Consider the following 16,432-nt stretch of genomic DNA (forward strand, 5'->3'; position numbering starts at 1 on the left):
TACTTTCTAGCCTTTAAAAATTTTGTTTATTTAAGTTTAAAGGTAAATTATTCAACCATATTTGAGCTACTAGAATGTAATGAGAATACAGGCAAATAGTCTTTTGTATGAAAATAATTAATGAGTTACGTGACACTCTATGAGAAGTTGCTGGGTTAATTGGAAAGCTGTAATTAACTGGTTAGAAGCAGGAGGTAGCCTCCCCCGATTCATATGCATGCCACGGCAACCAGAGCCCCACTCATTTCCCTCTGCCTGAGGATGTCCAGCAGCTCAGCTGCTTGTTTTTGTCTCACCTTCCTGAATTTCCATCAGTGCTTTTTTCTCTGGGCTGGCAGCTGCACTGGTGATTGTTCTGTACAGTTGTATCTTGCATAACAATTGGGGAGTTAACAGATCTCCCTTTCAGAGTTTACTCCAGCAGGTCATGTTTTGTGTCTCTAAGACATTTCTTTTCTTGTCCTCCCCGCAGTATGTTGTGTCTAAGTTACAGGACAGTTTCTTCAATATAATGGTATTTCTGAGAGATGGAAATCTGTTTGTCCGCTTCACATAAAGTCGGTGAATAATGGACAAAGAAAATCGCGTGTGTTTTACTTCTCATACTACTTAGAAACACTGTGTTTTCTCAGAAAGTGAAAGTGATACTACTTTTCCAAGTCTGATTTTCATATTGCCACTGACGTATAGTATCAATGGTGTTTAGGTTTGAAAGACTTCCAATATTTGCAATGTTGATATTTTAACCCTTTATTTTATGATTTTTTAGCAATAGCTGAAGTATTTGCTGATTCTGCAAAGCTCAGTAGGAAGCCCATGTAGCTGAAGCAAAGGAATGAGTGGAGTTTTGGCTGGGGAGATCCACACAGGTCACCACTGGATATTGAAAAGGGGAAACGCCCAGTTCAGTGTATGACAGGAGTGGAGCACAGCATCATATGTTTCTTCTTTACAGTGAAGCTTTACAATTAAGTTTCATGCTTCTGTTAAATTTCTGGGAAAGTCCATTACATTTGTAAATATAGATCATTTTTCCAACTTGGCTGCTTTCATAGAATCATAGAACAGCCCAGATTGGAAGGAATATGAAAAGACCATCTGATCCAGCCATTTATGGGAAAGGGAGCCTAAATGAAATAGTCTAGCACCCTGTCCAGTGAAACCTTGTGTGATGGGAGCTCTGACATGTCCATGGAGAGGTTCTTGCAGTGAATTCCTGTTTGTCACAAGGAGCCACATTGAGATTATTACAACGGGACAGCAGGTACAAGTTTTCGCAGGAGAGATTTCATGTCAACATGAGAAAAAATTAAATCTCTAGTTACATGCATGCACATCCATTTTGGATGGATGCATTAGGGAACCATGTGCATGTTTGCCTAAAACCTGCCTTAGAAAACTTACGGTTATTCCAGATCTACTCATCAAGCCATTTCTAAGTAACAGATCAATCACTGTAAGCTTGCTGACATGAGATGTCTAATGGGAATTGGATCCCTTCCCTTCAGTGTGCTCTGTCTTTAATCCTGGCCTTATTACTTGAGATGTGATGGTTTGATTTTTGGATTTTTCCACTCCACTTCTTTTTTTTTTTTATTTTCAAGAGTCAGCTACAAGCTAGGATGATGTAGGGTCCCACATTTTTGTACACAGTGCATGAACCATGCTCAGATGCTCACTAGAGATAAGCCCTTCTTAAAAAAGGGAAGTTGTGAGGTGTGTGCAGGAGGCATGACTGGGAGGGCAGGACTAAGTAGCTCTCTTCTAAGAATGGCCATTATCCCTGTAGAGACACTATGCCTTGCATAGAGTGACATCCAGTGCTTAAGGAGAGGTGCAAAGAATCAGACAGAAACCCATGTTGTTCCCTAGCCCAGCTAGCCCTTTGTGGTAACATCTCAGGAAGCTGTGCTTTCTTCACAGGACGAGCTTCAGAAGCACACATGTCCCTGCTGGGGTTTTGTGGTGAAACCTGGAAGGCAGCAGGGTGTGGTAGGTGCCAGGACATGCAGGAGCCCCTTTCAGGGCAGGAGGCAGAGCAGGTCTGTGGGAGGGGGCAGAAGGGCAGCCACCCAGCAGGGAAGCTTGTGCCTCTCCTGTCTGCCTTCACCTTGGGAAAGGGCTGTTGGTTAAGTCATACCAAGAGTTGGTGGTTGCTGAAGTGTTTTAGAAATGAAGGTGTGTGGTGATTTTATGCATCCTGGCTTCAGCTCGTGGACATTGTTCCCCAGGCTGTCACTTCTTCAGGGTGTAACTTTCAGAGGACCCCAAGTGACCTTGGGGCATGAGCTTTTGGAAAAGGCATTTAAAAAACTGATGATGGTCTTTCTACTCTTTGAGTTTAACTAATGTAAGGTTTGCACAACCTGAAGAATTATTCTCGTTTCTTTTGTCAGTGTCTGCTGTAGAAAGTGTTATGGTGGAAGAAGGAAGGTTCATGCACTTTCTGTATGTCTATTTATACTTTCTGCATACTACTTCCCAGACTCGTGTGTGGTATTTTCAGCTTTATTACCTCCCACTGTTGATATGTCTGCGCTGCCTTGCTGAATTCAGCTGATGCCTCTTGGCTTCACTGCATGTTTCCAAAAATACAAACTTCAGAGCAACAAGATTCAATGAAAGAAGGTGTTGAGAGGAAATAGTGGCCGTATGCTTAGATACACTGTGCTACAAACAAACAGAGTATGTTAAATGTACAGCACTTTTCAGCTACCCTGTCTTATCATATGCTGGAGCTCTGTATGCCTGAGTGCTTTCTAACTTGCTCTTTCTGTTTCTTCATGCTTCCCTGGATTCAGAGAGAGGTAAATTATTTTCATTTTTCCATTTTTGTGTTTATCCTTCCGGCATGCACTGAAAAATGTTGTATTGGTTTGCTTGTATCAGTGAACAGAAGCTCAATTTAAGTGAGTAAATTCATATCTGTCACCTTTTCAATTTGCTGTTAACATAATTGTCCAATTGATACTGGCTATTGGTTGTTTGGGGCTTTTTTCCCTCAGGTCCCAAACCCTCTAATAACAGAACAATTTAAAATCATGCAGTGCAGTATGTTTTAGTATTTTCTTCTGGCCTTGGGATTTAAATTCACAGGATGATGTTCTCCAGAATCTGAAATGCAAGACAGTAGTGTTAAAATCCCAGCTTTTATTTTAAAAGAACGTGATAGAGCAGGGGATTTTAGAGCTAAGTTTAGCGAGATTTGAAAAAGTAAATGTTTATTTTATATCTTTGGTATTTGTTTTGAGTCTGTCTGGGTTGCTTGCTTGTATTTAAAGTTTGAAGAAAAGTTGTCCCCAGTATGTTTGATTTGTTTGGATGTACAAAGGGATCGTTTGGAATTCTCTACAATGCTTCCTGTTTCATGGGAGCACAGACAGTAAGGCATTGTAGTCAGGTGCTTTGCAGCACAAGGGCTGCAGCCACTCCAAAGGCTCTTAGCAATAGAATTGCATCCCTCAGATGAGATCTGGGGTTTGTTTGCTCTTCTGAATTGCAAAAAACTTGAAAGTGAGACTGGGTGGAAGGAATGTGGTTTAGAGATGCAGACTATTCCTTATGTTTGCTTTGTGGAATATAATGAGAATGGTTTCCAGGGTTGACATTTTTTTAATCAATTCTTCAGGCAGTGTTGGCCTAGGGAAATATTTGAATTTTCTTGATTATGGTTTTGCAGTCTAATGTAGGTTTTGTGCATGTGGAGAGCAATGATCCTTCCAGCCTAGCACTGGCAAAAGTGTACTTCAAGTATATTCACATGTAGTGTCTGTGCACAACTGCTGTGTTCTCTGTCTGAATAATAAAGAACAAAGGAGAACTAGGAAGCCTTGCTTATAAAACAAATCACACTGGAGAGATTAACTATTCTGGTGTAGTCTGCTGTCTTCAGTTACATCTGTTTTAGTGCTTTGAGCATCTCAACTTGATGTATTTCTTTATTAAATCTTCAAATATTCCTTGTAAACAAAAGCCCATGTCTTCCAATTAGATCTGGAAGACAGAAGCATTGTCAAAAATACCTAAATACTAATTTGTCAAAGTCAAGTTTACAGGATCTGCTGCAGAGAGGCTGTTCAGAGGTTCACAGGCATAACAACACATTCATTTACTTAAAAGAAATTCAGGATTCATCACACTGGCCATCTAGAGGAGTTAAACCACCACTTTACAATGCTGCAACCATAATAGCCTTGACAAAGTACCTAATTTGTGTGCCTTTTCTTTGAAAACTGCTGCACAGGGTAGGAAGGCAGCCCCCTGCCCATGGACATTTCAAAAATACTGTGAAGTAGTTAAGGAAAAAAACCCAACAAAACATCCTGAAAAGCTTGTGTTGACCACGTCAGTGGCCAGTGATTTTTCATACAGTCTGTCCCAGAAGTTCTATCTTTGGTTAAATCCATCTGTAAAACAAGCAAAGGACTAGCTGCTGATTGACTTTCCTGTTTGCCATGCCTGTCTAGCAGCTGGTGAGCAGCACTAAGCCCTGTCTGACCCCCAGGCACCAGCTGGATGTGACTTACTGTTAGCTGGACCTCCTTGGGCTGCCCGTCCTTCAGGAGCTCTGTTCCCAGGGCACCCCCTTGGAGGTGACCATGGCACATGTGACAGACTGTCCTCCTTGCCATGATGGTGGTGCTTTGGCCTCATGATTGTGAGGTGAGGCTGGCAATGGGATATACATTTAAGTTGTACAATCTGCACTGCTGTCACTGCGCTAACAAAGCTCAAGGATCTGGAGAACTGCACTTTGACATGACTCCAGTTGATGCAAACCTGTGGCCCTTTGCAGGAGTAGAATAAAACTCTTAGTAGAAGAGAAGAAAATTATTTGCAACATCTCAGAGCCACCTTTCATGCTAGTGAGGCAGTGGTGGTGGCGAGGCTGACAGGACTCCACCCCACACAGGAGAAGGTGGGAGCACAGAGACATAGAAAGCCCATCTGGGGGACCAGCTTTTGCAGCTGCCTAAGCATCAGGCTGCAGGAAGGAAATTGGAGTGAAAGTCACACAAATGCTTTCAGTGCTGGGCTCTGAAGGCCTGAGCTGGGTATCAGACATATCAGCTCTGAAAGGGTTTTAACAAATTTTGGAAGTGCACAGAACTGTGGCAATGATAAGACATCAAAGAAAAACCGGCAGCTGTGAGTTTTAGGGCTGCCAGATTAAAGCCTCAGAGTATCACACAAAGCAGCCATACCTCCTCCTTTAGAGTCAGCAAGTGACATTATCAAGGAATGAAGCAAACAGCCTTTCAGCAGGGGATAATTTGCCCTACAAACTTTATACTTGAATTAGGAAAACAAGCTACACTCTGTCAATGCCAGACCATTTGAGGAGAATTTATTAAAATGCAGAACTAATGTTTTGCTGCAAGGAAATCCATTTTCATGTTGTGTAAAAACTGAAATAAGAAAAGTCTCCCAGAAATCTCTTCTTGGGGAGGGCATTTTAACTGCTTGAGTCCAAACTTCATCAGCAGGGTAGTATCGTGGTGGCCAAGTGTGCTATTCTGGGTTGTAGCTGGAGAGCAGCTGAAGAGGTAGAGGAGCTCTCTGAGGTGAAGAAAAATGGGAGGCTTTCATATGTGTTTAGGATTTCCAGCAACTGTCAGAAACACAGGGAAAATACTTTCTCCCCTACATCACTTCCAGCTCTCATCCCTGAGGAGAGAAGGATAGATATAGTTAAGAGAAATGGGAAGGAGAAGACTCTTGGGAATAGCTACTTTTCTTCCTCTTCCAGGATTTGATTCCAAATTGTTGGATGTATATTCACCTGGAGACAGAGCTATGAGTTTCATTTGGAACAGGTGGAAGGGAAGCCATGGTTTCACTTGATATCTGTCTAGTGTCTGGTAGTTGAAAGATTGTCAGCAGATCATTTACCAAGAGATTTTGCAGCATTTGTGAATGCTGCTTGTTTAATCTAGTTATCATTTTCTTACCTTTGGATTTTTCTCCCTTACTTTGCAAGTTCCTTGGTGTGACCTTAATGAAAAGACAAGGGAACTGAACAGAGTCACAAACATTATTTCAGCTATGAGCCATTCTCCTTTCTCCTATGTGAATAAGAAGTCTGGATAAAAAACCTGAAATGTTAATCCAGAGGATTTGTAATTTCTGAAATACAAATTACTGCAGGGTTTCTTGCACCTCATCTTCTCTGCCATTCATGATACTAGAATATTTGTGTGTCATGGAAAGCCTCACACAAGGATGGTCTTGATGGCATTATGTTTACCTGCTTTTCTCGTGTGCCTCCTTTTCCTTCTCTTGCTTCTCTCCTCCTCTGCTCCCATGACATTCAAGTCCTGGCAGTGAATGGCACCCCCTGCCAGGTGCCACTGACCCTGCTCTGCTATGGCTGTGGCTGCTCTCCCCTTTGTGTTTCCTGCTTTCATAAGTCTCTGGCAAGCTGTTTGCAGGAAAGCAGAGTGAAGCCTGGAAGTTACAGACTCAGGGGATGGTTTCCCCACAGCCTGGCATATCTGTTCCGTGACCCTGCAGTTGCAGAAGTCTATACACTAGTACAGAGAAATCATCTTCTGTAGGCTGCTCTGGATGAATTTCAATCAATTTTAAGACAAACCCAGAGAATATAATTTTCTGGTTCAAGGATTCTTGTTACAATTTGTAATGCATAAATCTGGAAAGAAAGGTACCTTTTCCTGCATGTGTATCATCTTAATGTAGGTGTTTTAAGAGCTGCAATTTAATTTTATTGAGAAGAGTAAAAATTTTTATTTCATACTTTAAGGCTAGGATGTTAGGGGTTTTTAACCATGAACAAAAAAAAAAGTATTCATGCAATTCTACATTCTTATACAGTCTTTTGAAGAAATAAGTTTAATGTGAGAAGGTAATGGAGGATGTGCTACTCTTTTAGGCTGTACTTAATTGGGATGCCTCCTGGGACTTTAGCCTAATAGTGGCAAATGGTTATAACTGCTACTCAAACAGGACAGCATTAGCATAAATTGCTTTTAATGTGATTATATTCATCCAAGGTTGAGCAGCTAAGTGATGCTTAGCCAGGTGTTAAATAGGTATGACTATCTAAGGTTTAGTCAATGACTGTAGACATTTGCCAATTAAAGAGAGTAAAAGAGCAAATAAAAATTAAATTCCCTTCCACTTAGCACCTTACATTGTCTTTTCAGCTCTCAAAATTGCTTTTTAAAATGTCTTTCTCTAGTTCTGTATTCTTTCAAAATAAACTACACTAAATTTTTAACTGTTCAGCAGAACCAGTCTTACTCACTCTTGCACAAAGTAATTCTAATCTATTTTTCCGGTTTGCTAGCTTTTGTCCAAAGTACTGATTTATATCTAGTTCCTATAACTGGAAAGTTATTCATGGTTGATGTATGTGTGCAAATGATTTTTAAAAAATTTAAATTATCTTCTATGCAGTACTTATTCTCTATAATCCTGTATCAACTGAAGTGTTGCACTTGTTTTATAAAATTTCAAGAGTATACAACTTCATTTTCCCACTAAATACCTTGCTGCTCTCCCCACTGCCATGGAATGAAGTTTTACTAGGAGCTGTCAGAGCTGTCATTCAGATCCCACCAATTTCATGTACACACACACCCTATGGAGACAGAGACTCATCCAGCTGGATGAGATGTGATGTTAACCCTGTATTAGCTCTCTATCCAGCTGTGGGCTTTGTAATGGTTTTTTAATTTCTTTTTTCACTTGTTTTCCTAGCAGAATGTAAAGATGGGGAGTAGTAAGAGGAGGCATTTGCCCTTTTCTGTAAATTTCTATTACAAACACGTTGCTCAGCACTTCTTCATTATCCCAGAGGCCTGTTGCACATAAATCTCACTTAAATGTTAATCAGCTTCAAGTGAGCTGCAGTCAAATGAAGGTTTATAGATGAAGCAACTCAAATGGGATCTGAAGTGGCAGAAGAATCAGAGACTGGTCTTCTGGTTTACTTGGTATTCAAGGCTTTGGACAAAAAAAGAAGTGGTTCCATTGTGGTCCTATTTAAGCAAACACAAAACTTCTCCTAAGTTTTATTGTTGCTGTGGGAAGCAGATACTCTGAAATCCTCAGAAAGCTATACCTTTCTTCTCCAAGAGGAACTGTGGAGCTCTGTTTTCCGGATGCCTAGAAATGCCTGAAGCAAGGCTGCAAGGTTTCTGCTGGCAGTGGAGAAGCCAGCTGCCACAAGCTGGTACCCCATCTCCAGGTCTTGGCTGCTGGGCTGCCATGTAGAGCCACTCCTGCAATCACACAGGCATCTGAGTGACTTCCATGGATTCATGACATCAGTGGTACTGTGTGTGCACTGCCAGGAGGGGGAAGGATGGTTTGTGTGCTAATTTTGATTGATGATTTGGAAACAGATGGTGCTGGCAGGGTTGAATGTGATGTGGTGTACCATAGGTTTGGAAGAATTCACATTTCATACTTTGTCTCAGTAGATGTAGGCCCTGTTCATCTAAAGCTTTATGTATATTCACAATCCATTAATGTAAATATCTGATTTACTTTGTTCAAGTTGGTCAAGTACTTAAAGTGAACCACTAGTGTGTGAGTCTACAATACTACCACGAGAGCTTTATTAACTCTCAGTTCTTGAAACTGATGTACTGGCTGGTGTGTCATTTTCTTCTGTAATTGTGTTATACAGCCTTGTTTGTGATTGCATACCATTACAAGCAGAAATATTTCCAGAAGGTGCAGGACCAAGAGCTGGAGAGGTAGGACACAAGCCTTGCATGCAGCACTGCAGTACTGAGGCATGGGCCAGGTGGTCCTGGCAGCTCCTTCCCAGCACCCACCACCAACCCTAGGGCTTTTTTTATGGCACCTCATTTCATGTTTTTTCCCTGTAGCTGCTAATTTCTCATAGGCTACAGGTGAACCATACCCTCTTCTCTTGGAGTCCAGCTAGGAGTCTTCAGCTTGCTTTTGATGCATTAAGTGAGGAGGAAACCATTCTAAAGGAAGGCTTGGCACATGTCCAGATGAGCCAAAAGCATCAGTCTTTTTCCAGGAGCAAGATTCCAGTTGAAACTCAGCATCTTGCAGTGCAGAAGAAGGGAACAACATGCTAAAGGGCTCTTGTGGCCGAGGGGCTTGGGGAGGAAACTTGAGGCATCTTCTGTAAGAGACAGCACCTTCCTGGATTATTGCTTTGTGATTTTTCCTGCAGGTCACCATCAGTTGGGTAAAACAGTGTTCCAAAGGATGTGTCTTACATGCTGGCAGGGCAGTGCTGCAGCCAGGGAAAGCCAATGCAACCCATGGGCTGCATTCCCCAAGCAGGAAGGGTTCAGGTGGCTGCACATTCCACATGCTGCCCCACTGCCTCCTGTCCCTGCTGGGCCCTAATGTGTCAGTGCAGGTTGAATGCAGCAAGATGGAGAGGGGCCTCCAGCTTCACCATGTTTCTGCATGGTTCTGTCATGTGCAGTTACTTTCAGATCTCATGCTCTGATAGTTCTGTATGGCTTGGGTTTTTTAAAATATTATTCATTAGGCTTCAGACTGCAAAGATCTTAGATGGAGCAACCACCTGTACCTGTTACTGAGCAGCCCTTATATTGCAAGGGCTCATAAAGAGTAAAATCTGCTGTTCAATTAGATACAGGTAGAGTATTCAACTGCAGGACAGTGTCTGTGTCCTGTACAGAGCAGGAAGGCCAGCAATCCATTTGCCACGGTCTCTGATTCTCCCTTCAGTGTAAAATTCTTCAATTTACTGGGCATTTTAAATGAATTTAAGACTTGGCCATCCATGCTACATTAAACCCTGCTCAGAATATTTACAGACTTTTATATACAGAAATACTTTAGTTTACACTAGGCCTGTGGCTTAGGAATATCCCTCCTATCTCTTCACCACTGTGAGCTTTGCTGGTAATTATTTATGTGTAAAGCAGAAAGGCACTGAAAAGAGACTTCAGGCATAAGAGGCTGGAGCAAAGTCCCAGAGGAATCTGAAGGTAGCAAGAGGGTCATAAAGCAGGAATGAGCTGTGGTTGCTTGGAGGACGTGGAAGAGCAGTGGTGCAAGACCAGTGAGCAGAGAGTGTGGTGTAGCAAGGCTGGCAGCTGGGCAGAGCCAGGCTTCTTCCTGGCTCAGTATGTGTTGCTGACTGTTTCAGAAGAGCTCCAGCTCTTAAGCAACCTGAGAACAAATAATCCTAGACGTGGCACTTCCTTCATCCATGCTAGAAAGCAATACTGTGCTGTGGTGACTAGCCAGTACAGTGCAAAAATCCCTTTTGTAGGGCAGCTTTATTTAACTTTTGGAAAAATAAGGTCAGAAATTTAGGGCAATTAGTGTGAGCAATGCTCAGCAGGTTCACATCTCCCTTATGCAACCAGATCTCTAATTACTGTCTGCATATTTTAAACACTTTATAGAGAGTCCTTTGAAATACAATTTTTCTCTGACTAAGGTGTTGTATGCTGTTTCTTGGGGGTTTTTAGCAGTTAAGAGCTGCTTATGTTTTCTGTCTTTATGTGTAATTCTCTCTCTACTTCACCTTCAATAACATATTTGAGTAAATTTTGCTGTTTATTTACAGTTGCATTTGGAATTATGGGTTGTAACTTGAGTAAGTTGCATGGTAAGGAAACCATAATGAGCTTTTGAATTATATAGATTAAGCACCAATTGTTAGATGTATGTTTCATGGGTAAGCATTTCATTTGTAGACATGCTTTGTCAAAGGCATGTATTTTATACCTTGAGAGCTCTGACATACACCTGCTAAACTGAAGTAGGACTTGCAGTTTTGGAAATACTACTGATTCTAATGTCATCAATTTTTTTTGCGTGTTTCTAATGTGTCCATTTATCATGTTTACACAGAGACTTTGCTTACGTGGCAAGAGACAAAGACACAAGAATTTTGAAATGTCATGTGTTTCGATGTGACACACCTGCAAAAGCCATTGCTACAAGTTTACACGAAATCTGCTCAAAGGCAAGTGGATTTAAAGTCAGCTGCATTTGTCTGTTCAGAGGTTCCTGAGCCTTAAACATGTAATCAACAGTTGTATGCAGTGTTTGTTTAGTTTATATAACTGGGAACGAGAAACAGTGTAGAGAATTTCTAAGAGTGCAAATGGATGGGAATTATGGGAGGGTGGGCATTTAGTTTTGAGGAGGATGATACGTGCTTTTGATTTGACAAGTGTGTATAGAGGCCAAAAGCTTTCCTGAATAATAAAGAAGCTCCTGGTTCAAAATGGAAAAAGAACACAGAGGTTCAATTAATAATAAACAATGGTGTTAAACTCCATAAATAAATCAGACCTTGTTTGAATGGTTTTATTCAATGGTATTATCCTGAAGGACATAGAGGAAAATAGTTACTAACTGTATTTAAAAAAATCATGGGGGAGAAGGGGTTTAAGGTACTCTGCTTATATATACTAAAGGATCTTAGTTTCTGCTCTGATAGTGTTGTCCATAATACTGGGGAGGACTGTTCTGTTCAGTCATTCTGCCTTACAGATTTGACACCATTCCCTGGTTATTAATTTTGGTTTTCTTGGATGATCAGTTCATGAGTCCTCTGTATAGTAATTTCATGCAGCAGTAACAACGCAGCACATCCTTTACAGTGGGCAATCTGAAACACTTTATAAAGAAGTTAAACTCATCTACTTGAAACTCTTTTTTTATTAATTTATGGAGCTGTGATGGACTTGAGACTGCATTCCCCTTTTTAAAAATATTACACTGCTCATGTTGGTTTTCCTCAGAACATTTTCATTTGCATCACATAAAAAGTGGGCTGTGGAGGTGAATAACCTTATCAGTTATCCCTGCGTAACTTGTCTCTCCTCATGAATCACAGCTCTTCTAGAAATGCTAGTTAGGAAACCTTTAGGTTTTAAAATTCTGCTATATGACTGTCATTTGCTTTTTACATTCTTCATGCTAGTGAATGGAATCAGTGATGCCAAACCCTCCTCTGTAGTCAGTTGTATTGTCTAAAAATTACTCATTTTTGCAACACTGAAGATGTGGTATTGAACTTGTTTGTGGTGTTTCATGCAAGCGAGGTGGGTCTTTGCACAGAGTGCATTTCTGCAGCCCTCTGGACAGCAGAGTTGTGCCTGAGGCAGAAGGTAGCCCAGCAACTGTGCAAAGCCTGGCAGGTTTGTGTGGGTTTGGGCTCCAGAGGGGTTCCACTGGCAGCACTCAGGGAGCTGCTCAGATTGACCAAGGAACTGCAGGCTGTGCTTGGTGAATTTTAACACCAGCACTGCAGCAGTGGCAGACTGGAGACCTGTTATCTTATTCCTGGTTCTCCTCCAACTCTCCAGTTCACACAGGTAGTTCTAGCAAGTCTAGCAGGGAAGAATGTGCTACACAGACCCTAGTACTGCTGCTTTTATCCAGTAAGGTCAACATTGAGTAAATGCCATGGCAGTTTTACACAGGAATATCAGCAAAGGAACAGAGCTGTCACATGAGTAACTATGACATGAAACTTCTGAATTTAAATTATTTTGAATAGAAGAACAACTGGGCATCTCAAACCATAGTTAACAGCAACACAGTTAATTCAGCAATAGATGTAATCCTGATTCAGGGAAGAGCCTGGCTTGTGCTGACATCTGTACCTTTACATGCTGTACCTCTTTACGGAGTCAGAGTTTCTTCCTAAGATAGTGTATATAATTTTTCATCAGAGGGGGCAGGAATATTCCCATGTGACCCTGCAACTGAAAATACTTTCAGAATTTAAAACCTAAAAAAGAGGGGAGCAGAGGAGAGAAGTTTACTAGAAGCATTTTCAGACCAAGTGTCGTCTGCTGTAAGACCAGGTATCTTTATGAACAGTTGTAACGTAAAGAAGCAGATAGCTATGGTTCATATATGAGCTTTGAAAAACCTCTTTCAGCTTCCTTGGAACTGTTCTCAGTCATATATTTGTAGGGAATAGCCATCCAAAACATTTATTTAGAAGTGGGGCTTTATTCCTCTTTTGACAGTACTACACATTTTGAAGAAACCACATGTTGTATTTTGCATGGGATCTTTAATTCCAGAATAAATATAAAAATTGAGGAAAAAATTTACACAGCAGAAGATAGTTCAGAGAGGAACATGCATAATGAATACTCTTCTGTGTGTTTAAAATATTTATGTTTTTTATTATATTACTCCTCACTATAATTTTGCTGTTGATAAAAATGACAAGATTTTTTTCCTCTTCAACCTCTCTTTCATCTAGCCTTGGACACCACTTAAGTTCTTTATGTAGTCAAGGAATGCTGAATAAAGTGAAGTAAAATCGAAGTTGTTATTTAAAAAGAATAAGCTGCTTAGTCATGTACCTTCTGACTTATTTCAGATTTCAGAAATAGGGTTGTAATAGGAGTAGATTGGTAGTTGCTGCTGTGCTACATATATGTATTTTTTAATGCTGTATTATCACTGTCTTCTTCAGATTATGGCTGAACGGAAGAATGCTAAAGCCATGGCTTGCAGCTCATTGCAAGACAGGACAAATGTCACCCTTGATGTTCCTCTGCAAGGTACTGTGTGTTACAACTAGTATCCTCAGGATGGTCCTGTTTTAGAGAAGTCTGTTTCTGATGCAGATTTTGACAGAAATGGAGCATGCTGGGTGGAGAACTCAGGAGTGTATTCCTGCTTTTTAATTAATGTATCTGACTGATTGTAATCTGTTCCTGTATTACTTTAAGTATTTTTCTTGGTTATGTGGACAGTTATGGAGTCCTGCTCAGTTATCTCAACTTGTGGATTTCCTCTTTTATTTTGAAATGCAAGTGTTTCAAACACAGTCTTACTTATTTGTGGCTACTCACTATATTGTCTTTTTCTAATCAAAATACCTCCTGACTTGACACTGCACCAGTTGGCCAAATCTTCCTTAAAACCAGAATAGTCTCCAGTTACTCACTTGGATTCAGAAGAGCCACAGGAGTACTGTGGTGCCTCCTAGGTTTCAGCACCCATTTTAGCAACTTCTGAGGCAAGGGTGCAAATAGGTTATCATCCAGCTTTAGCACATTTTACTGCATGGTAGGAAGAAGTTGCCTCTGTGTGCCATTATTTGTCATATCTTAGTAGCTGCTGTTTTGAAACTGTTCCAGAAGAGCAAATATACTTTGTGTTAGCTTTACAGCAGATTATATGCTTCTAGATCCAGCAGTTTGTACTGAATATCTTACTCCTAATCCATACATCAGCTTGTGCAATGATCTGTGTAATGTGTACTGTTCCAGTAGTATTGATTACTTGAGACTGTGTTTAACATATTAGCAAGGATGGTATTAAAAGCAGATTGCAGATTTTACATAGTTATTGCAGTGAAACTTAGGTCTGTACATCTCAGACATTCATTCATCTATGTTTTCTGTGTTTTAATATGCCAGCAATATAATATGATTTTATTCTTAGCATAGACCAAAAACTCCTTTAGAAATTATGGAGGCTTGTTCTTGTTAGAAGGAATAAAAATTTCTTTAAATTGATGCAATACTTTCAGAGTACAATTAATGGGTAAACAGTTTTATGTTATTGATTAAATAAAAGTGCTTTTTCCTGCTGTGAATGCTGATTAATAGAAATTGACTTTTGTTCCCATGCAGTAGATTTCCCAACACCAAAGACAGAACTGGTACAGAAGTTTCACGTCCAGTACCTGGGCATGCTACCTGTAGCTAAACCTGTGGGTATGTAACATTTAAATGAATTCCAAAGTACCTTGCTTAAACTCTAATGGCTTGTCAACTGCCAGTGCATGACTTTTGAAGGGTAGCAACTCTTCTGTTTCAGTCACATGAATCAGGCACAAAGACATCTAATATTCATGGCATCATATAAACATGTGTTTTGCAAACAGGATGTTCTGGGAGCTGCCAAGAAGGCAGAGTTTCCTTCTGCAGCTTTCTCTGAATATGAGTTCTGCTGCTAATGAGAAGGGCCCTAAAGAACTGAAATGGTCCAAAAGCTAAACAAGATGCTATCCTGGTTTTTTGTAAGCCAGAGGCACCTGTTTTGGTTTTCCAGATGGAGAAATACAACTTCACAATACTTTCTTCCACTATCAAATTAATTTTAATAAGGAATCCAAAATAATGTGTTTTCTATACTAGTGTGTGAAGATAAGAAATCTGATATTTTTTATGTATGGTATTTTTCACTATTGCATTTTATTCTGTTTTAGGAATGGATACTCTGAACAGTGCCATTGAAAGTCTAATGGCTTCCTCTAGCAAAGATGACTGGTTGCCAGTTACCATGAATGTTGCTGATGCTACTGTCACAGTCATCAATGAAAGAGTAAGGCAGTCTGCCTGCGTTGTTTAAAACACAGTTAAAATAATACGAGTGTTGAAAACCAGGAATACAGAAATGCTAGTAGTGTTAATTTAAACTAAAATTCATTTGTTTATTTTGCATTTTATTTCTTTTCAGAATCTGCAGAGGCTTCTACTGCTTATATCTGCTTCCATTTTCTTTATCATTCCAAGCATGTTGTCAAAAATAAATTATTTTAAGTATTCATTAGATACTTAAATTCAGTGTTTTCCTTTCTAGGAATTTTGAGCCTAAAACATTGTAGGTTAAGCCCAAAGTAGTAGCAGTCCTAAATTCCAAACTGCATTTACCTTACTCTTGGTGTGGAAGCCAAGAGTAATATAAAAATCTGTGTTACAGAAGAAAATGTAGAGCATTTTCCACAGAGTTTATACAGTGAGACTTACTAATGCAGTATTTTGTATATGCCTTTTGATGAGGTACTAAACCAACATCTCTCTAACATACCAGTGATAGGGGAGCATGTTTTGGAGTCATCATAGCCATGTTGTTTTGTTTCTTCACAAAGCAAGCTCCTAAAATGTACAATATTTTAAAATTTTGTGGGAATGCTCAAAGCCTTGGTTTTCTGGTAACAGCCTAGAAGGGGAGATTCAGCCCAGGCCTGAGCTTGGTTTATGCAGATAGATAGGAAGGAATTACTGTACTGTATCAGGATATCCTCCCATTTATTCAAAATTGAGAAATCCACAGAGTATCCAGTAGTAATGATCAATCCTTCAATTCCTGACCAGAATGAAGAGGAAGTCATGGTGGAGTGTCGTGTGCGGTTCCTGTCCTTCATGGGAGTAGGCAAAGACATCCACACATTCGCCTTCATTATGGACACAGGAAACCAGCATTTTGAGTGCCATGTGTTTTGGTGTGAACCAAATGCAGGCAATGTATCAGAAGCTGTTCAGGCTGCTTGTATGGTAAGTGTCCTTCTTCAGAGGCATCTAATAACACTGAAGATTTTCACTGCCTCCATAAATTATCATTTTTTCAAATTTGCAATTATATTGATTTCAAGACAAAGAAAAGAAAGATAAAAGTAGGAATTAATATTACAATATATTTTATCAATTAAAATCCAAACATTTTGATG

At 40.1% G+C, this 16,432-nt stretch overlaps 1 protein-coding gene across 14 annotated transcripts in view; it reads left to right on the plus strand.

Annotated features, from left to right (window-relative positions):
- APBB2 (amyloid beta precursor protein binding family B member 2) overlaps nucleotides 1-16,432 on the plus strand; it is a 174,950-nt gene that overhangs the window by 153,889 nt on the left and 4,629 nt on the right. For 7 of the 14 annotated variants that reach the window (XM_033061364.2, XM_033061363.2, XM_033061371.2 and 4 more), the window contains 6 exons: nucleotides 2,802-2,807; nucleotides 10,849-10,963; nucleotides 13,445-13,532; nucleotides 14,613-14,696; nucleotides 15,191-15,306; nucleotides 16,080-16,259. In XM_033061364.2, the coding sequence (XP_032917255.1) occupies nucleotides 2,802-2,807; nucleotides 10,849-10,963; nucleotides 13,445-13,532; nucleotides 14,613-14,696; nucleotides 15,191-15,306; nucleotides 16,080-16,259 (589 nt within the window). The remainder of the gene's footprint in view (nucleotides 1-2,801; nucleotides 2,808-10,848; nucleotides 10,964-13,444; nucleotides 13,533-14,612; nucleotides 14,697-15,190; nucleotides 15,307-16,079; nucleotides 16,260-16,432) is intronic. The other 7 variants (XM_033061366.2, XM_033061369.2, XM_033061372.2 and 4 more) reach the window with 1 other exon arrangement.

The sequence above is a fragment of the Catharus ustulatus genome, chromosome 5 (genome assembly GCF_009819885.2).
Source record: "Catharus ustulatus isolate bCatUst1 chromosome 5, bCatUst1.pri.v2, whole genome shotgun sequence".
Classification (NCBI taxonomy): domain Eukaryota; kingdom Metazoa; phylum Chordata; class Aves; order Passeriformes; family Turdidae; genus Catharus; species Catharus ustulatus.